A 22,800-nucleotide genomic window follows, 5' to 3' on the forward strand; every position below is an offset into this window, starting at 1 on the left:
TAACCTAAAAACAAGGAACAAAATTGATGAGCTTCTAATTGAAATGTACGGACCATTTAACTGCTATGGACTTGCCTCCTGGAGGAAGTCAGCCACCCCTTTCCTTTCAGGACATTTGAACCCACAGCTTTCGAAAAATTCTAAAGCAGAATTTCTTGGCCCATGGTAAAGTATTTTTCCCTCGGCCATCAGGATTATATCATCAAACAGATCAAAGGTTTCTGGGGCTGGTTGAAGAAGTGAGATAAGTATAGTGGCATCTGTAATATGTGCCAGCTGCTGAAGGCAAGCAGCAATCTGATACGTAGTCGAGCTATCTAAACCATTTGATATTTCATCCATAAACAATGCCTTTGTGGGGCCAACAATCAGCTCTCCTGCATCATACAAATAGTTGGTTTCTTTAAACTCGTCGTACAGATGATATCAAGTACACAGAAGACTTATTGGAGCACATATACAACAGACACCTTTGTTACAAAGCAGATCATGGTATAAATTTACCTGTTGTCAGTCTTTTCTTTTGACCACCTGATATACCTCTTCTCATGGCATCACCAACCAATGTGTCAGCACAAATATCTAGTCCAAGAATCTGAACACATACAAGAATGTGGCAGTCATCAACTTCTATTCCGATCTCTAACAAATAATTGTCAAGGAGGGTACTTCAATAAAGTTACCTTCAGAATATAATCCGTCTGAAGGTTAGTCTTTTGCCCTTCAACAGAAATCGCCTATATGATTAAATTTGATTTAGAGAGTTAAAATCCATAACAGCATTGAATGTAGAGGAATGCAACATGTTTTTCCAGGCATGTTACTTGAATAGAGAAGCACGACGCACACAGATAAGCAACTTATAGTTCAACAGAGATGAAGCAGAAATAACTTGATGTTAAAACTACCTTCATGTAAGTATCTATATCTGGATCAGGAATGATTCCTGCTTCTTTCTCCCTTCTGCTTAAGTCACTCATAATATCTTCAAAAGGAAAGGCATTGCTTTAGATACTAATGCTGGAATGTATTCTTCACTACATTTTATCTTTTATCTGAAAGACATACCCGCTCTGCTTCCGACTCCTAGAAAACGAGATGAATATTCTAGTGTTTCTCTAACAGTCATTTCAGGGAAATGTAGGTCGTTTTGGCTTATATATGCAGAAGTTTTCTGTGGTACAAACTCTGCCAATTTATAACCATTGTAAGAAATCTCCCCAGAAACCTGTTAGACATGGCCAGAAGCAGACACAGGCAAATTGACATCAGCTCCATATGTTGTGAACTCTATCCATACCATGAATTTTACATCGTTCTTATTCAAGTGAAGGTGCAAAAAATAGTGCAACTGTTCACTAGCTTCTTCTTGGAGGAGGAGTTAATAAAGTCAACAAGCCTTTTGCACTCTTGGTAAAATGCGAGAAAGATAGAGAGTAAGTGTTCCATAACCGAGATCTTACAGATGTAAAGGAACATAAAGGATTAAGAAGAGAGGGAGAAATCACTAGTAAAACAAATCAAATCTGACAAATAAAGGCCTGTAAAGTTCATTTTATTGAAATAGAGAAATATTAATTCACATTCCGATGTGTTGCAGATCAAAGTATTTGCTTATATCAGCCGAAGGATTTTGTTTTAAGTGTTCCTATATTTTCTCTTGCTGACACTAAAAGAGAAATAACTTGAAAAAACCTTTAGAGATTTGTCCAGGTTTCCTGAAAGTGCTTTCAGTAGTGTTGTTTTTCCACATCCAGGAGGTCCAAGCAATAGAGTCATTCTGTAAGAAGAGCAGATTGAGTAAATAAGAAATGACAGGTTCAAGTACTCACATTTTAGAACAATGACTTCCAAATGAAGAGCTGACTCTCCATTCAGATCATGCCGGAAGGGAAATTGCTAAAAGGTTGAAATTAGGCAGAAAGAGTAAGCTGCACCAAGCTTACGCCACAACAACAACATACCCAATGAGATCTCACAAGCGAAGTCTGGGAAGGGTAAACTCAAAACTGTATGCTTACCATTACCTTGGGGAGGTAAAGGCTGTTTCCGAAAGACACTCGGCCCAAGTGCAACAAATCCAGGTACAAAGCATAGATAACACCAAGCAACTAATATGGGAACAGTGTCAAATCTACCAGAAATAAACAATGATCAACCACAAATAGTGCGATAATCGAGACACAATAAACAAGAACATCTGATAGATATAACTAGTGGGGACTAGTACACGACAAACACAAACAACCTAAACCTGCTAGAGAAAGACAACATTCCAGCCCAACTAACCTTCTACTCTAATACGCGTCCTCCACATCCTTCTATCTAAGGACATATTCTCAGTAATCTAAAGATGCGTCATGACCTGTCTAATTACCTCTCCCCTGTACTTCTTTAGCCAACCTCTACCCCTTCACGTACCTACTATATCCAACCTCGCGCACCTCCTCACTGAGGTGTCTGCACCTTGCCTCTTCACATGTCCAAACCATCTCAATCTCGATTCCCTCTTATGCCACGAGATTGCCACATCATACCAAATGTACCTCAAAAGAACCTCTTGCCAGTTTATGTGTATGATAATGTAATCACTAAATAATCACTTGCATCAACACTAAGTTAACTAACATTCTCTCATAAAATTGAGAGGCCGAATTCTTTTTGGCTCACATAAAAGTTTCTCTCACATACTGTCAAAATGACCATTACTGAATAGGGCTATGTAAATTATCAAGTGACAAATAAAACAAAGCATGACTAGTTCAGAATAATTTTTACCAAACTGAGTTTAATACAACCAACACAGATTCTGCTGCTGTTGTTCTTGTTCAGTCAATGAGTGATGATTGGTGAGACTAAGTGTACCAGATATGAGATTAAAATTACCGTCAAGATAATAACAATAGCCAGAAAAAGATGTCTCCTGCAATCTTATTGTGAATTAAATTGGCATGACTATTTAAATCAAGTATATTCCATCGAAAAACTTCGACTACATACCGTCCAGGTTTTATTACACCACTGACATCATTAATGATTTTAATCTTGGCCACTTTTGACTGTAAGCCTGGAAGCCTGGCAAGGTCCTGTTGAACAAATTGAATCACTAGATTAAGAGAATTGTCAAAATCACAAGTAGTAAAACAGAATAACCTAATGCTGAAGCCTGCACTTTCTGCTATGCATTTAATGTTTGAGCCCCGAAACCAGGATTACTATAAAGATGCTCATACTTTTTCTAGCAGAATTGGTTGTAATGTATCAGAAAAATAGCTTATTATTGTCACATATACGTTAAATGACCTAATGGAAAATACTATTAAAATTAGATAATCTAAAGTATGGAACTGGACATATTAGCACAAGAAAGATTCAATTATTCCCAGTCCAAAATGTTTCAATTGATAATGTCTTCTCCTACCTGAAGTTCTAATAAACGGCACACAATGAGTGTTTCTAAATCCACCATTAAAAGGCTGTTGCTACTTTCTTTTTGAACTAGCACATATGTAAGATATAGATTAATAACGATATAAATGGTGTCAATCAAATGACAAAACTTACCATCATCATGCTTTTGAGAGAATTCCAAAGAGTAGGGAGAGGCTTTCCATGAACTAGCTCACATTCTGCTTCAATGGTTAAATTTTCATATCTCACTTCCACTGTAGGCAATACTACACCAACTCTACAAGAGTCACCGTAGCTTCAGTTCATCGAATTAAGTCTAACAAATAAATCTTTGATAAAATGAGAAGACATAACTGTGAGATATGCAGATAATGATCATCGTAACTAAGCATTATCAATCACCAAAAAAGATGGCAATTCAAATGCAAGACCGTGACCTTTCATTAATCATTATTGTCTATGATTTAACTTTTACTGGCAAGTTATGTGACAGAAAGCTTACTTGTCAATTCTCTTTCTGATTTTGTGCAACAATTGAAAATTGTCGTGTTCAATGTGCTTAATCATCTTTTCAATAAATACACGCCTTTGTACGGCTCCGAGCTTTGTAACATTAGTTACCCTTTTTTTCTTAACATTGGTCTCATTGTCATTGATTTCCTCAAAGACAGATGATCTCAATCTGTCAAACGTTGACAGTCTCTCAATAGCTGCCCAGGCCAACATGCTCTCCTCATCTACAACTTCGTCTTTCTCAGAAGCACTCAAAGCTGAATTACTCCTGAAACTCGAAGACTGGTGCCTGAATGATGATCTCAAGCTTCTTCCAATCTCTGCGAGATCCATTCTAAACGACTCTATATCGTCCGGACCAACAAGCTGAGCCATTTTTTGGTGTAAATATTTTCAGCTCCAAACCTGCATTTTATAGGAAGAAGAAGAAGAACAGGGACTGCACCATGTATGTCTAACATAAAATATTCATCCCTTGTATGAACAGCTAACTTTAAACGGTAAGACAGATGAGGTAAGGAAATACATCATTCAACTTTTTTTTGTTTATGAATTAAGGCATTCTTGGTTTCTTAATATAGATAATGTAAATGAAAGAGATATACATCGAGAGTAAGCAGATGTTTACAAGTAATAATAATATTTTTTTTACCCCTCCCTGGGAGCTCCGACCTTTTTTGTTCCCTGGTGACTCGAACTCACAATCTCAGGTTTGAATTAAGGAGTGCTTACCATAGAAGCAACTCCCTTTTGTCCATGTGATAAATAAATAAGGATTGTTTGAAGGAATAAAAAAACATTGCTGCACATTTCTCTAACTCCTCAAGGCACATGTAGAGACAGTTGACCTTAATAAGAGGACAAAAAGGAATTGATTATTCTAAAGCTCTGACCTGCAAGTGCATAAATTCCAAAGTTCAGAGACTTAAACTAAATTAGACCCTTGTGGTCCGGCCCAAGGGCGGGAGCCAAGTAGGGTCAAGGAAATTCATCCAAACCTTCTTCGAATAAACATTGCACTGTTCATATATCGTCAAAAAAAAAACTTTTTATATATATATAGTATATATTTTGGCTCCATCATTTGTCCGGCCATTTCTAGAACCCGTACATTGCGGGAACTTTCAAAGACTTGAACTAAAAGATTCTTCCTTTATCTGCCATCAAGTTTTATTATAGGCTTGATCATGCCCACTATTGCTTTGTTGGCACAAGAGACAAGAAACAAAATATAACATGTTCACATTGCCAAGCAGATACTATATATTATAATATTCTAACTATTCTTCATTTCTTTGAAGTTGAGGTAGGCAGGTGGGGGAGGGTGAGTTCTGTATGTGAAATCTTGAAAAGGTGTGAGATATTCCAGCTAAATAGAAGGTCCCCAGGAACAATACTATAAATCTACAATATTAGAAAACAGAAAAATAAAACCTTATTTGTATCAATCAAAAGAACAATCAACTAATCGAGCAACCAAGGGTGTAGTCTAGTGATCAATGAAGTAGGTTGAGAGTTATAAGGTCTGAAATTCAAATTCAGACAAACGGAGCTTGCTTAGTGCGGCTCAAAGGACAACTGTGATTCCCTTATCATCAGGAAAAATATCTTTCTTTGACACCAAAAATTTGAATAACTTGATTTAACTTTAGCAAGGTTAAACTGGTTAATCTCTGATTTGGACGAATGTATTTTTAATCAAAATATGAGAGAAGTGAAAGGAATCTTCTATTCAAAGGCCTAGAGTTGACATTTTACAAAATAAAAATAAAATAAAATCAAGCATGTTGTGTTATTAATATTAAAACCCAAATAATTAGAATATTCACACAGAATTGTCTTTCATGCCTTCACAAGATTCCTGTTACTATAGAACCAGATTGTCCATTTTCACGTCAAGCAGCGTGTTTTCAGTTTCTGTTACAAAAGGAGCTGGGGAACTTTTTAATTTGGACGATTTATTAAGTTTCTAAATGCAAATGAACAAGTTGCAACATCACCTTCTTTGGAAGTTCAACTTCTCAATGAAAAATGCAAATAGAGAGGCAAAAACTAGGGGGTAGGCAATCAAAACAACACCTACAATAGGTAATTCATTGTGGTGAAATCCAAAATAATCCCTAAGAAATGCTGCTACTGTTTTCTTATCTCCAAACACAGTAATCTCTGTATCTATATCTCCATATTGTGAAGTAAGCATCCCATTCAACGTCCACGATGTAGGTATTAGATAATAGAACCAGATCCACCATTTTGGGATTTGCTGCAATGAAGGGAAAAAAAGATGGAAATGTAAAATTCACACACATAGACAGCGGCAATTACAAAATACTCGTTGATTTCTACATTCTGAACCACTTACAGCTTTAGGCATCAAGAATCCAGCGAAGAGGTTGAACATTGTGTAAAAGGATGACTGAAGAATAGCAGCTATTGGGATGTTTGGTGTCATTGAAACAATCATCATTCCCAAGTATGTGAAGTACAACAATGTGCAGAACATCGAATAGAAGTACCAGAAAACCTTGTGGGCCGACCAATAATATCCAATCATCGGATATGTGATGACAGTAAATACAATTGCTAGAGCTAAAAGATACGGAATTTCAATTGCCACCTACAAAATTAAGGTATTCAAACTCAAATATGAAGCGAAACATTGACGACAAGTGTAAGATTTGGCATTACTAAATCCCCTGGAATCTCAACATGCCGATTATGGAAGCCTGTAAATACCTGTGCTAATGCATAAGCCCATGAAGCATACATCCCTGAAAATCTTTCCCTGTATAGGACTGATCGCTCCGTGGTTACATACGGTAAAACTGAAGATGAACTGCTAATGCCACAGAAGATCACTGCAGTGAACATAGCACCAAATATACTGAAGACACTCTGCTGGTCATCTCTGTCATATAGGAGGAAGAAAATCAAAAAACACAGTCTAAGAAAATAATCAAACATTACTTTTGGTATAAACATGTTATTTAGAAGGGGCCACGGAATTTCCATGAGGATGTATATACTGGTGTAATGAAGCATGTTGTCGATAAGTTAATTGAAGCTTTGGTTGAATAGTATTTTTATCATCTTACAGTTTCGTTCCCTTATCCCAGAAGAGCAATCCAAAAACAATGGAAGCAAAAAGCATGTGCAAAGAGCGCATCAAATTGTATGAAGGACTCCTCCAATAGGACCAGTATTGCTTCCAGAAGCAAGTCTTGAATTGTCCCCAGCCATTCTGTGAAAATTGCGAGGGGAAGTGCAAATCTTTTGAACCAGCTGGTGGGAAAGTTAGTTTCTTTACAAGCTCTTCGTTATTTCTACAAAGAAGGGTAAACCAAAGAGGAATAATGTATTAGATATATGTCAAATGTGCTTGTAAGTGATACAATGCAAAAAATGCATCTTAAAATAATCCAAAGCTAGATGAGGTGAAAAACTAAGACTAACTGGTATAGAGCAGAATTCCTATATACTTCAGCGAAGTCTATGCTAATCTCAGCTTCACTAGAGGTTGATGTAACCTCTAACATCCATGTTGCTGGATTGTAGTTGTCTTGTATTTTTGGCACTCCAGAGATGTCCTGACAAATGAGAAAAACAAACAGCAGTCTCAGATACTATTCAAATAAGTTATTATTATTGGCTTGCTGCAACATTCATAAAATGGGAAATTAGTGCACCTCAAAGTATCCAATCATTTTACAAGAATTTTGTCCGAGTGAGCCCCAATAGATCATGCGCCCACCAGTTTTCAGTAGAATCAGCTGCAAAGAAGCACATTTCAGACCAATACCCTTTTGATGATATCCATGAAGGACGCATAGTTACACAAACTGGAAGATATTTCTAAGTAGATGTCTTTACTATTACTTTTAGAGTTCCCCATTGTAACCACCAAGCTTTCGGGTTAGGATTTGAACCGTCCTACGCACGAAATTAGACCCCACTTGAAGATCTAGTTGAAGGTCTTCGACTCTAGTTTCCAATGAACCTAATCGTTCATTATTCTGACGTCAAGTCAAAAGTTATGGCCTTTTCAAAAGAGAGCTTCTGCCCAGGAAATTACAGTGTGCGGCTGTTGTGCAGAGCATATGGCATTGTGTGAACCACACACCCACTGCACAACAAGGGACGGAGGAGACTAAATTGCCAGGCTTACTGGAAGCCTTGTGTACGTTCGTACATCACGTTGTGCGGACCACACACCGCTACACACAAGGCCCTGACAAGAATCTTTGTTTAAGTCGGTTTCCTTCTGAAAATTTCATTCTTTTGATATTCGTTCGAGCTTAGGACAGTTATTCTCTCCTCTCCTCATACTCCATCCATAATGTAAGTTACCTCATGAAATTCAAAGTTATTAACTATCTCAATCATCTTTTTTGCTATGTGACTAGGACGCCACGGGTTTAAGCCTTGGAAACAGCCTCTAGCAGAAATGCAAGGTACGGCTGCCTATAATACCCCATTATGGTGGGGCCCTTCCCCATACCCTGCATCAAGCGGGAGCTTCAGTGCACCGGGCTGACCTTTTCACTAATGAAATAATACACCATAACCATAGGATTTTTGAGAAAACTCAACCAAGGTTTCAAGAAGCAAATTCTTGGAATTCTTCCTCAAAGTGAGGTTCTTCCTTGAACACTTCGGAGTGATTTAGGTATGTGATACTGTCCAATGTGATGAATTCCTTCAGCTATATCCTCCTCATGTTCGGTGAATCCCTTCTTTGATAATCTAGGGTTAGAACTATGTCCCTTGGTAAACCTAAAGAGCTCTTCAAATTGTCAAAGGTATTCATAAGACTTTTTACTCTTGTTCTTATCATGAGCCAAGTTAGTATGTGAACCCTTTTAGTTCCTTGTTATGAATTGAGTAAATCATTAACCTTATGAAACCATGAAGTACTATGACCTTTTTTAGATGTCATGATGTTTATGAATATTAATTGGTAAATTGTTTTGGAAATACTAACTCATGGAATTCCTATTTCAAAAATATCCTATTACTATTGTTTTCAAGTGATTGTGTTAAACAGTCTTTCATGAAGTTTCTAAGTATCATGACTTTATCAAATGATGTGAACAATTTCCGAGCACGGATAAGGTTCTTGATGTTATGAACTTATGAACTTGCAAGTATGATGTGACTGTATTACTCTTATGTGAACCTTTATAAATTTGTTGGATGTTGGTTTGGATAAAAATGAATATAATATGGATTAAGAGAATTAGAATGGTTAACAGAGAAGGTGTGAGTCAAAAGGGACTCATTACCCGAAACTACGTTTGCAAACGTAGGTATGGTTCATTCCGTAAATTTGAACGATTTTCTGATGTTCCCTCGATGAGGGTGATTTGGCATGAATTAGAGCTCAGACGATCGGGTGGTGATCAGACCCACATAGCCCATTCTGTATTATGTATGGACGCCGGTTAGACCATCTAGTTCAACAGTAACTTAATAATGCTAAAGGGTATCCTACCTTCGCAGTAGATGATTCATGTCTTTATCATTCCATGTCTTTTTTGTTAGGAGTCTAACATTTCAGTTTCACATAGTATGCTATGCCATCCCCTACCCAGTTTTACATACCAATACATTTCATGTTTTGACATCTTTGGCACTGTATCTTTGTATGATACAGATTCGGGGACGCACTACTCCTAGAGGCCTAGTTTAGTATGTTTAGTTCATTTCAGTTTTAAGGTATGTTGGGGCCTTATCTCGGTAGAGATTGATTATGTTCTTAGAGGCTTCGTAGACAGATGTAAATGTCAGATACAGATGTTTTCAGTTTTATTTCGTATGTCGATGGATATATCTTGAGGAGTTAATTGTTTATTCCGCACTTAAAGTTGAAAGCTTGTGATGAAAGCCAAGTGGTTCTCTAGGGCCAGTGATGGGTCCGGGTGCCTGTTACGTTCAGGGTCTAGGCTTGGAAAGTGATATTCACTACTAAGTAATTGCTCTTCACATACATCTTACCTCATCAAATGCTTCAAATATGTCAATGTTCGGTTGGTGGATGGTGCAAACTATTGTTCTTCCTGTTTCAGCAATATTTTTCACAGCCCGCATGACAATTGCAGCTGACCTTGCATCCAACCCTGTTGTAGGTTCATCCATGAAGATAATTGAGGGATTTGCAACAAGCTCCACAGCGATTGTTAGGCGTTTACGTTGTTCAGTTGAAAGCCCACTAACACCCGGCATGCCAACCAACATGTCTTTTATACCATCTAGCTCAATGGTCTCGAGGACTTCTCTCACAAACTCCTGCACATGTGCCACATCAGTTCAAATATAGTTATTGCCAGAAGGAATGATATTCATGAAAGAAACATTTGTAGAATACAAGTAGGATTCTGTATACTATCCTTATCTGACTCATATTCTAACAACATTAATTCAAACTTTATGTTATTAAGCTCATACATATTTCGTTTTGGAGTCGATCTGAGGATGAAGTCGTAGCCAAGCAGAAAATATAACTGATTCTTCTATAGTTATCTGAGGAGAATGTATGTCTGTCTGCTCACAGTAACCTGAAACTCTAGCGAATGTCTCTTGAACTTTAGGGTACCCACCGACTTTTATTTCCCCTTCAACATAACCACTTGTTTTTCTACCGGCAAGAACATCAAGGAGGGTTGTTTTTCCAGCCCCACTGACACCCATAAGAGCTGTAAGGACACCAGGTCTAAGTGCGCCAGTAATATCCGAAAGAAGTTGGAGCCTGTTTTGTGTGAAACCGAGGTCCTTCATTGCCTGAAATGGACATGAAACCACAATCTCAGCCACTAAAATTTGTTTCCAATAGCTTTTAGCTATCCAAAAATGATGCAAGACTAAATGAGATAGGTTTAAAAGACCACCGCAGGAGTGTCAACATAGTACTGAACATCTCGAAACACAAGAGATAGCGGTTCAAAAGGTAGAACCATTCTTCCTGGAAAACAACAGAATAAACCAAATTTTGAAGTGCAATGAAGCAATTATAAAGAGATAAGAAAGACAAAGCAACAAAGTTTCCCTGCCAAATATTCGAGCAATAGAATAAGAGGGTAACCTGCTTCATGAGAATCCATTGCTGTGCTAGGAACTGTGGTCTTGGAATTTTCTTCTGCATCAGCTTTATCAGAAGAATCACTTCTTCCTTCTATTAGGGAGTACTTATCCATTGATATAATGGCACGAGAACCAGGAGCTGCATCATATTTCAAGAAAACCAGCAATTGAACTACAGAATCTATTGAGCAAATTCTTCATTTAGTACAGTAGCGGTGAACATACCTTTTAAGAAAGTTAAGGCCAAGGTGAAACCGATGTTAAACAGTAGTGTAAGGCCAAACAAGGCACAAACTGATATCCAATACATATATCCATCAAAGCTTAACCCACGGCTTTCAAGGACTTCATTCCCTATAGTTGTGTTTGTCTGGAGAGCCTGTTTTAAAGATGACACATGTGATACAAGCAGGGGTGTACAGACCAAACCGTCAAGTCAAACCGAACCGACGAACCAAACCAAACCAAGAAAAAAAATCGACCTATGGTTTGGTTTGATTGATTTGGCGTTAGAAAAAAAAAACCGACCATTCTTGGTTTGGTTTGATGTTGACCAAAAAAATGTCAAACCGAACCCAAATCAAACCGACATAATATATATATATACATAGTATTCGAACTTTTTTATACATAAAATATTAATTATAATCTACTTTTTCAACTAGTTTTAGTAATTTTCAATAATTTGAAAGTAGATGTAGATATATATTTAGATTTGGACCTTTAAGTTGTAATATTTGTCCATTAATTACTAATTAAATGATCCAAAACCCAATATAAACTTAAAACCTAAAGTTTTCACTCTTCATCTCACTTTTTAGTTTCAAGAGAGTTTTCCACTTCTCATTTTTTCATAATTATGGTTTTTCATTAGCACATAAGTGAAAACATATTTGATCTAGTCTTCGATCACAATATAATTGTAAAAACTAAATATTATTAAAAAAAAACGAAAAAACCGACTAAAACCTAAACCGAAAAAAACAATTTTATGTTGGTTTGATTTGGTTTATAATTTTAATAAACCGACATGATTGGTTTGGTTTTTTTTTTAATAAAAATCGAACCAACCCGACCTATAGATACAAGTATTGAATAGATGACTAATTAAACATGAACAGATAGTTCCAACTTGAATTCAACCAAGGTAGGCTTCAGATTTCTGTCTCATGTCAAGGAAAAAAAACTGATGCTTTAAAAATGTTATTCATTGTGTATGAGTAAGAACATTGCATATTCAGGTGTTTCTGGGAATCAGAGAGAATTTATGCTTTGCATGCTACAAATTTGAGCTAATTCACTACCATTGACATGAATATGTATCATGGACTTCTAGAACCTTCCCTGATAGTTTCAGATAACATAAAAGAACAGAGAGACGACAACACTTCATCATTTCCTTATTTGGATGATCTCTTTTTCTTGGGAGTGTAATTCCAGGAGTGAAGATGGAAATACCACCATCAATAGTTTTTTACATTTTCTTATACAGATTCCTTAGAGAGGATATTTCTAACATTGCATATTGGTGGCTCAAAACAGCTATGCTGAACTTGTCTTCAGTTCCACGTGCAATGTGCAAATGTCAGGTACACTAGTAAAAGAAGCGAAGTATTTGAGATATTATTGGCTCTCACCATTTGCCATCTTGGGGAAAGAAATTCATTCACAGCAAGACCTATCTCGCCATATGTCAGCGGAGAAATCCAAAATCCCCATTTTAGCCAAATTGGCATTGAGGCTGTAGTCAAATACCAGTAGTTTAGCTCTCTATTCACCTTCACATGAGCATCATAACAAAATGAATAACAGCAAAGCAGGAATGCTTACGTCTTGGTATTATGAATCCGCTGAATAAAAGGACGAATAAAATTGATAAACCACCAGCAATTGTAGAAGCAACAATAGTCCGGCAGACAGAAGCCAAGAAGCGGTACATGGAGATTGATGTCATGTGCACAGCAAAAAATAGAAGTAATTGCCGGAAGAACCTGCAAGCGACAGAATTTTGTCATGAAAATGCATGCAATATATTCAAATCATTCCTTAAAGACAACTGAAACTGGCGAAGTGCAAGCTGCTGATGGAAGCCTATTAGAGATTATGTATAACCAACAAAACTATAGTTAAAGAGCAACAACAAAGAAAAAGATATTTAGATGTAGTACTCACCTTCCAGCCTCGGGGCTAAAACCAATGACATAATAGGTCAGACCTGTCCAAATGACAGATTCTAACAGAGAGAGAGGAACCTTGATAATTGTGGCAGGAATTGCATATGCCCATGCTGGGTAAAAGCACAAGTCATTCTGTTTATAGAAAACCGCAAGTCTTGTTATCGTCATGGACAGTTCAGGGTATCCATCCACAAGAAGAATGATAAGGGAATAAAACAGAGCTCCCAAATAATAATTTGCATGCACAAGATCAGTACCCATCCGAGTTCTCAAAAATACAGTCATACTTATGGATGCAATAATGACAATCTGCATATTAGAAGCATAAATTGCAATAAGTTGTGAGGAATCTCATAAAAGAAAGTGTGACTTCTATCGTTGCTTGGGATAATGTAAATGAGTATAGAATATTATGTAGCTTAAACGTCCATAAAATAAAGAAAAAACTGATCACTGACCTGAACAGTTTTGAATATGTAGATAAAAGAATTCCTTTTCATCAGAAGGAATTCTCTTGACATACAAGCTCGAAAGAGTTCCCATTTAGGAAGTGAATAGTCACGAAAGGTTATAGAATTTCTATGACACGTGGACTTATCATATGCAACAGAAAGTTCTTCATTCAGCTTTTTCCTGTATGGAGATTCCTTAAATTTTCTTGATAATGTATCAACTGACACAAATTTATATGTTTCTTTAGTTCCATGCCAATATTGTGCTTGATCCTTTTTTGACGTAACCTAAAAACAAGGAACAAAATTGATGAGCTTCTAATTGAAATGTCCGGACCATTTAACTGCTATGGACTTGCCTCCTGGAGGAAGTCAGCCACCCCTTTCCTTTCAGGACATTTGAACCCACAGCTTTCGAAAAATTCTAAAGCAGAATTTCTTGGCCCATGGTAAAGTATTTTTCCCTCGGCCATCAGGATTATATCATCAAACAGATCAAAGGTTTCTGGGGCTGGTTGAAGAAGTGAGATAAGTATAGTGGCATCTGTAATATGTGCCAGCTGCTGAAGGCAAGCAGCAACCTGATACGTAGTCGAGCTATCTAAACCATTTGATATTTCATCCATAAACAATGCCTTTGTGGGGCCAACAATCAGCTCTCCTGCATCATACAAATAGTTGGTTTCTTTAAACTCGTCGTACAGATGATATCAAGTACACAGAAGACTTATTGGAGCACATATACAACAGACACCTTTGTTACAAAGCAGATCATAGTTTAAATTTACCTGTTGTCAGTCTTTTTTTTTGACCACCCGATATACCTCTTCTCATGGCATCACCAACCAATGTGTCAGCACAAATATCAAGTCCAAGAATCTGAACGCATGCAAGAATGTGGTAGCCATCAACTTCTATTCTTATATCTAACAAATAATTGTCAAAGAGGGTACTTCAATAAAGTTACCTTCAGAATATAGTCAGTCTGGAGGTTAGTCTTTTGTCCTTCAACAGAAATTGCCTATATGATTAAATTTGATTTAGAAGGTTAAAATCCATAGCAGCGTTGACTGTAGAGGAATGCGGCATGTTACTTGAACAGAGAAGCACGAAGCATATATAATAAAAATGGTATAATCTTCTCCAATAAATACATCAAGCAACTTATAGCTCGACGGAGATGTAACAGGAACAACTTGAGTTAGAACTACCTTCATGTAAGTATCTATATCTGGATCAGGAACAATTCCTGCTTCTTTTTCCCTTCTGCTTAGGTCAATCATAATATCTTCCAAAAGAAAGGCGTCACTTTAGAAACTAGCGCTGGAATGTATTATCACTACAGTTTGTCTTTTATGCGCTGAAAGGCATACCTGCTCTGTTTCCAACTCCTTGAAAACGAGACGAATAATCTAGGGTTTCTCTAACAGTCATTTCAGGGATGTGCAAGTCATTTTGGCTTATATATGCAGAAGTTTTCTGTGGTATAAACTCTGCCAATTTATAGCCATTGTAAGAAATCTCCCCAGAAACCTGTTAGGCATGGCCAGAAGCAGACACAGTAAGATTGAAATCAGTTCCATACGTTATGAACTCTATGTTGTCCTCCTGTGTTCGAAAATAAACTGGAAACAAAAACAGAAAAATTAGAAGATAAAATATCCGAGACCACAGAATTCATTGTGTGTCCTTAAGGAGTCTATGGATTATTTTCTCCTAGGATAAAACAGGAATTTATCAATCAATCACATCATGCCCAAGCCGAGCGAGTGATGATGGCGGCACGAGGGGGCACTTTCTTCTCAACTCTTTTACTAGCTAGAAGAAGAGTTTTTTAACATAAGGACAAAAGTATACCTTTATTTTGCCAATGAGGGAGAAATGAACTTTCCTTTCATATTCCCACCATTTAATTACCCACATTTCCCTATCCACATTATACTCCAATTTCCCAATTCACACCTTATCTTTAAAGCTTAATCTTCTAAGAACAAAGCCCAACACTCTATAGATACCGTGAATTCTACATCATTCTTGTTCAAGTAAAAGTGAAAAAATTAGTGCAACTATTCACTAGTTTCTTCTTGGAGGAGGTGTTGGTAAAGTCAATAAAGCTTCTGTTCTCTTGGTGAAAGGCGAGAAGATAGGAACTAAGTGTTCCATAGCCAAGATTTTAAAGATGCAAAAGGAACTAAAAGTCCCCAAGAAGAGCCAGAGAAATCACTAATAAAACAAATCCGACAAATGACGTCCTGTAAAAGTTCATTTCATTGAAATAGAGTTCACATTCCAGTATGTTGCAGATCAAAGTATTTGCTTTGTATCAGCTGAAGGATTATTCTTTTAAGAAAGTAGTCCTATATTTTTCTCTTGCTGACATAAACAAATTTGACATTAAAAGAGAAACAACTTGAAGAAACCTTAAGAGATTTGTCCAGGTTTCCTGAAAGCGCTTTCAGTAGTGTTGTTTTTCCACATCCAGGAGGTCCAAGCAATAAAGTCATTCTGTAAGAGTAGCAAAAAGCTTGAGCAAATCCAAAATGAAAAGGTTCAAGAACTCACATTTGAAAACAATGAGTTCAGAATAAAGAGTGGACTCTCGTTCAGAATATGCTGGAGGGGAAACTGTTAAAAGGTCGAAATTAGCCGGAAAAAGTAAGCTACACCAAAGCTTACGCCACAAGATAATCAGAAATGTAAGACCAGTTCTGACAACACCCAAACAATAACCAGATCACGCCAAATATATCTCAAAAGAATATTTTGCCAGTTTATGTGTGTGGTAATGTAATCACTAAATGATCACTTGCATCAAAGCTAGTCAACTAACTTTCTCTTACATAATTGAGAGGCTGAATTCTTTTTGGGCTCACATAACCGTTTCTCTTACATACTGTCAAAATGACCATTACTGAATTAGGCTATGTATAATATCAACTGACAAATAAAACAACTATGTAAAATATCAACTGACAAATAAAACAAAGGATGACTAGTTGACAAGAATTTTCACCAAAAACTGAGTTTAACACAACCCATACATATTCTGCTTTTGGTATTCATGTTCAGTCAATGAATGATGATTGATGAGACACCAAGTGTACCAGATATGAAATTAAAATTACTAGCAGTGTAATAACAATGGCCATAAAAAGATGTTTCCTGCAGGTCAGAAACTAGAAATCCACGAGGTTGGCATACTTATTGTGAATTACATTGGCATAACTATTTAAATCGAATATATACCATGGAAAAACTTCAATTACATACCGTCCAGGTTTTATTACACCACTGACATCATTAATGATTTTAATCTTTGCCACTTCTGACTGTAGACCTGGAAGCCTGACAAGGTTCTGTCAAACAAATTGAATCACTAGATTAACAGAACAGTCAAAATCACAAGTAGCAAAATAGAATGACCAAATGCTGAAGCTTGCACTTTCTGCAATATATTTAACATTTGAGCTCTTGAAACAGGATAACTTTTATGATGCTCATCAAGTCTCTCTTACTAATCTAGCAGAAATGGTTGCAACGTATCAAAGTATTGAACTGGACAGATTCGCACAAGAAAGATTCAACTATTCCCAGTTCAAAATGGTTCAATTAATAACGTCTTCTCCTATTTGAAGTTCTAATAAATGCCACACGATGATCATTTTATAAATCCAGTATTCAAAGGCTGCTGCTTTCTTTTTGAACTAGCACATACGTGAGCTATCAGATTGACAACAGTATAAATGGTTTCAATCAAATGGCAAAACTTACCATCATTATTCTTTTGAGAGAATTCCAAAGAGTAGGGAGAGGCTTTCCATGAACTAGCTCACATTCTGCTTCAATGGTTAAATTTTTGTATCTCACTTCCACTGTAGGCAATTCTACACCAACTCTACAAGAGTCAACCGCAGCCTCAGTTCATTGAATTAAGTCTAACAGATAAAACTTCGATAAAATGAGAAGACAAACTGTGAGATATGCAGATAATGATCATAACTTAGCATTTTCAATCACCAAAAGAGATAGCAACAGCAATGACCTTTCATTAGCATCTATAATTTAACTTTTACTGGCAAGTCAACTAACTGAAATCTTACTTGTCAATTCTCTTTCTGATTTTTTGCAACAACTGAAGGTTATCGTGTTCAATGTGTTTAATCATCTTTTCGATGAAAACACGCCTTTCTACAGCTCCGAGCTTAGTAACATCACCTACCCTTTTGGTCTTAACATTGGCCTCATTGCCATTGATTTCCTCAAAGACAGATGATCTCAACCTGTTAAACGTTGGCAGTCTCTGAATAGCTGCCCAAGCCAGCATGTTCTCCTCATCCACAACGTCGTCCTTCTCAGAAGCGCTCAAAGTTGAATTACTCCTGAAACTTGAAGCCTGACGCCTGAATGATGCTCTCAAGCTTCTTCCAATCTCTGAGAGATCCATTCTAAATGACTCTATATCGTCGGAACCAACAAGTTGAGCCATTTTTTGGTGGAAATATCTTCAGCTCGAGACCTGCATTTTATAGGGAGAAGAAAAAAAGGGGTGCACCATGCATGCGTAACATAAAATATTCATTCCTTGCTTGAACAGCTACATTAGACCATAAGATAGATAAGGTAAGAAAATACATCAATCAACTTCTTCATTTTTTATGAATTAAGGCATCCTTGGTTTCTTTATATTGATAACGAAATGACAGAGACATACAGAGAGAGTAAACAGATGCTAACAAGTGACAATAAATAAGGACAGTTCAAGGAATAAGTTCAAAAACTTAAAACTAAAATAGAACCTTGTGATCCGGCCTAGGAGAGTGCCAGGTAGGGTCGTTTCATCCGAACCTCTTTCGGCAAAAATTTACATTGTTCAACATGATTGATACTATTATATTTCATGTATATATAGTAGATGTTCTAGTTCCACCACTGATTAATATTCAATATTTTCTTGAACCCCTCGAACCTTGCTCATAGCAGAAACTTATTACACGGGGCTGCCAAAGACTTGAACTAAAAGATTCTTCCTTCAACTACCATCATGCTGCATGGCAATATAGGCTTGGTCATGCCAATTCTTGCTTTGCTGGCACAAGAGACAAGAAACAAAATAAAGTAGTATTATGAAATCTTGAAAAGGCGTGAGACACTCCAGCTAGTACTATAAATCTATATAATAATATTAGAACACTACAGAAAAATTAAACCTTATTACTATCAATCAAAAGAACATTATCAGTGAAAGAATAATTAACTAATTGAGTGTAGTCTAGTAATTAATAAAGTGGGTTGAGATAAGTTCTTAGTTCAAATTCTGAAAAACAAAAGCCTTTATTGGACAGAGTTAGCTTTATTAAATCTAATAATTTCAACTTTGGTGGACAAAGTAATACTGTAATATGTCTTCAACTCAATTTAGGGGTATCTAGACTCTAAAGCCTAAATAAAAATGTATAAATATCATAATTATTCATCAACATAAAGGTCTAGAGCAAAAATAAAAATATAAGTAAAAGAACAATATATATATAAACAAAGAAAGATAAGGAAAAACAATGAGAGATAATTGGATGAACCAAAAAAGCTAAAGACAAGAACACTTAATAGCTTGGAGGTAAAAGTGAAAAGTCTTTTGACAGTCTCCCAAGATAGGAGGTCTCGTGTTCCAAATTTTCTATATGTGTTCTATCGAAAACACCTTTTATCTCACATTTCACATTTGAGGTAATAGTATGGACTATTTATATTTATTCTTATCAAGACTTCACCTGGTGAAAATATATTAAATATGTTGTTGTTTGTTGTTGTTGTATTTTTCGATCGAGTTCGTTGTTCTGAACTTGTCTAAGGCAGGTAAATTTTAAATTTCACCCATGGTCACTTAACTTTATATCTATTACGTAAAAGTCATTTTTCTTTCATTCATCTTATTCATGGCCATGTGTCTATACACAAAAGTCACTTTTCTTTTATCCATTGTACAAAAGTAACTTTAATTTATTCCGACCATCACAAAAGTTACTATGATCAGACTTTACAATAACCCCATCGAAAAAATAATGTGACAACTTTAATTAACTCTTAATTTTAATTTAAGAGAATATAATATATTACAAATATCTTGACCTTTTTTATATATGCCAACCCAATTTTTCTTATGGATTATATATCGGAAGAATAGCAATTTATTAATAGATAAGACTACCTAGTGAAAACTATTTTCATTGAAAAAAATTGATTGATATTTTTATGAAATAAAATTATACTTATATACTCTTAAAATCCTCTAAAGTTGAGACATGTGTTTGGTAAATTATTTTTTTCCTCTAATATTATGGAATGTAGTTGATGAAATTATTTTCTTCTTCTAAAATCGTGACATATAGTTGATAAAATTATTTTTTTTCATACATTCTTTTTCTTGCCACTTGGTTTTTGCATTCGATATATCATAATAATATGATAGACTACTCTATTTATTGAGTTTGTCTTTATATTTTTAATTGTTTGACTAATCGATTAGTTCTCTTAAAAGTTTTTATTATAATATTCAATTTCTAATAAATTACATATTGTTTAATTAATTTAATTAATAAATATAAAAATTAGATATCCTATAATTTCTTTATCTATTAAAGTACTTATATTTTATAACTTTTATTAACAAAACTGTTAATATAACATTATTTGTACAAATTTTGACAATACTTATTCAATGACACAATTAAAAAGATTTTCTTTTAAAACTATCTTTAGCATGTTTATTTATTTTCAATAATTAAAATCATTTTTTAAAAAAAAATAATAACATACATGTATTTCTATTTTATGTATTTTGAAGAATTTGTCCTGTTTATCACTCTTTTTCGATGCACGTTTTTGGCATATTAATGCATTGTTATGAAATGTTTCAAAAAAATATCAACCAAATTTTTTTTTTATGAAAATTCTCTTCATTAGGTAATCTAATCTATTAAAAACTGGTATTCTTTCATTAAATAACTCATGAGAAAAATTGGGTTGTGCATATATAAAAAGGGTCAATATATGAGTAATATATTATATATTCACTTAAATTGAGATTAAGAACTAATTAAGGTTGCCACATTATTTTTCCGATGAAATTATTGTGAAATTCGATTATAGTGACTTTTGTGATGGTCGAAGTAAAGTTAAATGACTTTTGTGTAATGAATGAAAGAAAAGTGACTTTTGCGTAATAGATACAAAGTTAAATGACCATGGATGAAATGAATGAAAGAAAAATGACTTTTGCGTAATAGATACAAAGTTAAATGACCATGAATAAAATTTACACTACCTAAAGCAGTCCCAAAGGTTTAGTTCCATTATCATCAAAAAAAGAAAAATATCCTTTCTTTGCCAACAAAAATATGAATGAATTGATAAGGTTAAATTACTTAAATCTGCAGCTTTCACTTTTTATTACTCCATCCGTTTCACAATAAGTGAATTGTTGAATTTTGGCACACATATCAAGGAAAAAGCATCAAAGATATATATTTCACATAAATTTTCATTTTTACCATTTCCAACATTTTTTGCATGCATGCTTTAACTTATGATGGCAAAATAACTTCATTGCACGCAAGTTTTATCTTAAGGTGGTAAAATTTTTTGATCATTCCAATTTTTAAAATTTAAAAATTGCTAGTCCTAGTAAATTTTTTTGGAGGTAAAATATGTTGAAAATTTTCATTTCCCTCTCAATTTAGTCTATAAATAGATTTACATTCAATATGTTTTTTAACATGGCTTCAATATCAATAGATCTAAATTTTTCATTTGAGAATGATGTCGATGAATATTCAATTCCCGACTTGAATTTGAATCTAAATGAAAATGATGATATACAATTTGATGAAAGATTACAAGAACCGACGGAAGATTCAAACCTAAATTGTGGTAAATAATCGCTCTTTATGTGCATTCCTTTGAAAAAAGTTTTGAATTTATATTTACTTATTTTTTTTGTTTAATAAGTAGATTCAATTGAAGATTTGTCACACTCACAACGACCGAAAAAAAAAATTGAGCAATGAAACACGTGTTGCAATATATGAAATGTTGCAACAAAAATGTGTCGATGGTAAACTAAAAAAAGGAGTTACAAAAATAGTGGCGTCACATTTTTCGACTTTCATTCAAACAATTTAACGCATTTGGAGACTATCAAACTATGATAATGTGCTTCTAGTGGTGTATATGGAAGAAAAGTGAACAATTGTGGTCGAAAAAAATTGAGATGGATCATAATCGTTTTTGTGCAATTCCTTTACAGAATCGGACAACTCTACGATCATCATCTTCTTCCATGAATATGAGTACGACCACTTTGTTACGGCGTTTGAAGTCGGAACATGTACGAAGACATTCTAATGCCACAAAGCCTTATTTGAAAGAGGAAAACAAAATAAGTCGGTTGCAATTTTGCATGTCCATGCTTGATCGTGGTAGCATATCACATGATCCAATTTTTATCAATATGTTCAACATAGTTCATATCGACGAGAAGTGGTTTTATATGACCAAAAAAAATGAAATATATTATTTACTGTCTGGTGAAGAAGATCCAATCCGCACTGTCAAGAGCAAAAATTTCATCGATAAAGTTATGTTTTTAGTTGTTGTAGCTCGTCCTAGATTTGCTGCACAAGGAGTAGAAATATTCTCCGATAAAATTGGATTGTTTCCTTTTGTTACACAAGAACGAGCTAAAAGAGCTAGTGCAAATAGACCTGCTGGAACTGTGGAAACAAAAGCAATGACTTCGATAACCAAAGAAATTTCACGATCATTCTTGATTAATGAAGTACTTCCTGCTATCAAGGCTAAATGGTCTAGAGAAGATTTAAATTCTACGATATTCATACAACAAGATAACGCAAGAACTCATATTTAACCTAATGAAGAGGAATTTTGTCGAGCAGCGACACAAGATGGATTCGATATTCGCTTGATGTGTCAACTACACAATTCTCCGGATTTGAATGTCTTAGACCTTGGATTTTTCAGATCTATTCAGTCTTTACAACATAGGGAAAGGCTTAAAAGTATTGATGATCTTGTTGCGGCTGTCATAAAAGCATATGAAGATTTTTCAACAGGGAAGTCCAACTATATTTTTCTAACATTGCAGTCATGTATGA

General features: G+C 35.2%; 3 protein-coding genes across 3 annotated transcripts in view; 1 reads left to right on the plus strand and 2 right to left on the minus strand.

Annotated features, from left to right (window-relative positions):
- Positions 1 to 4,640, minus strand: part of LOC107839735 (pleiotropic drug resistance protein 3) — a gene marked incomplete in the record, with an annotated part of 11,309 nt that extends 6,669 nt beyond the window's left edge. Inside the window, 9 exon segments of the mRNA XM_047394784.1 lie at positions 75 to 377; positions 505 to 595; positions 684 to 737; positions 909 to 985; positions 1,069 to 1,228; positions 1,696 to 1,780; positions 3,001 to 3,086; positions 3,565 to 3,688; positions 3,914 to 4,640. Of these exon segments, the coding sequence (XP_047250740.1) occupies positions 75 to 377; positions 505 to 595; positions 684 to 737; positions 909 to 985; positions 1,069 to 1,228; positions 1,696 to 1,780; positions 3,001 to 3,086; positions 3,565 to 3,688; positions 3,914 to 4,299 (1,366 nt within the window).
- A 1,054-nt stretch (positions 4,641 to 5,694) lies between these two features.
- Positions 5,695 to 19,163, minus strand: LOC107839737 (pleiotropic drug resistance protein 3). Its single transcript, XM_047394783.1, has 24 exons — positions 17,731 to 19,163; positions 17,402 to 17,525; positions 16,901 to 16,986; positions 16,051 to 16,135; positions 15,004 to 15,163; positions 14,842 to 14,918; positions 14,598 to 14,651; positions 14,419 to 14,509; positions 13,990 to 14,291; positions 13,637 to 13,918; positions 13,174 to 13,487; positions 12,832 to 12,992; positions 12,639 to 12,742; positions 11,227 to 11,380; positions 11,003 to 11,140; positions 10,809 to 10,882; positions 10,369 to 10,701; positions 9,919 to 10,209; positions 7,611 to 7,694; positions 7,378 to 7,511; positions 7,020 to 7,247; positions 6,661 to 6,832; positions 6,287 to 6,541; positions 5,695 to 6,187 (listed from the first exon to the last, which is right to left on the minus strand). Exons 1-24 carry the CDS (start codon positions 18,114 to 18,116, stop codon positions 5,921 to 5,923), a joined length of 4,356 nt encoding a protein of 1,451 aa, XP_047250739.1. The 5' UTR covers positions 18,117 to 19,163; the 3' UTR covers positions 5,695 to 5,920.
- A 2,733-nt stretch (positions 19,164 to 21,896) lies between these two features.
- On the plus strand, positions 21,897 to 22,553 carry LOC107879368. Its single transcript, XM_016726417.1, has one exon. It carries the CDS (start codon positions 21,897 to 21,899, stop codon positions 22,551 to 22,553), a length of 657 nt encoding a protein of 218 aa, XP_016581903.1.
- Positions 22,554 to 22,800: the final 247 nt, after the last annotated feature.

Source organism: Capsicum annuum, chromosome 8 (genome assembly GCF_002878395.1).
Source record: "Capsicum annuum cultivar UCD-10X-F1 chromosome 8, UCD10Xv1.1, whole genome shotgun sequence".
In the NCBI taxonomy this organism is placed as follows: domain Eukaryota; kingdom Viridiplantae; phylum Streptophyta; class Magnoliopsida; order Solanales; family Solanaceae; genus Capsicum; species Capsicum annuum.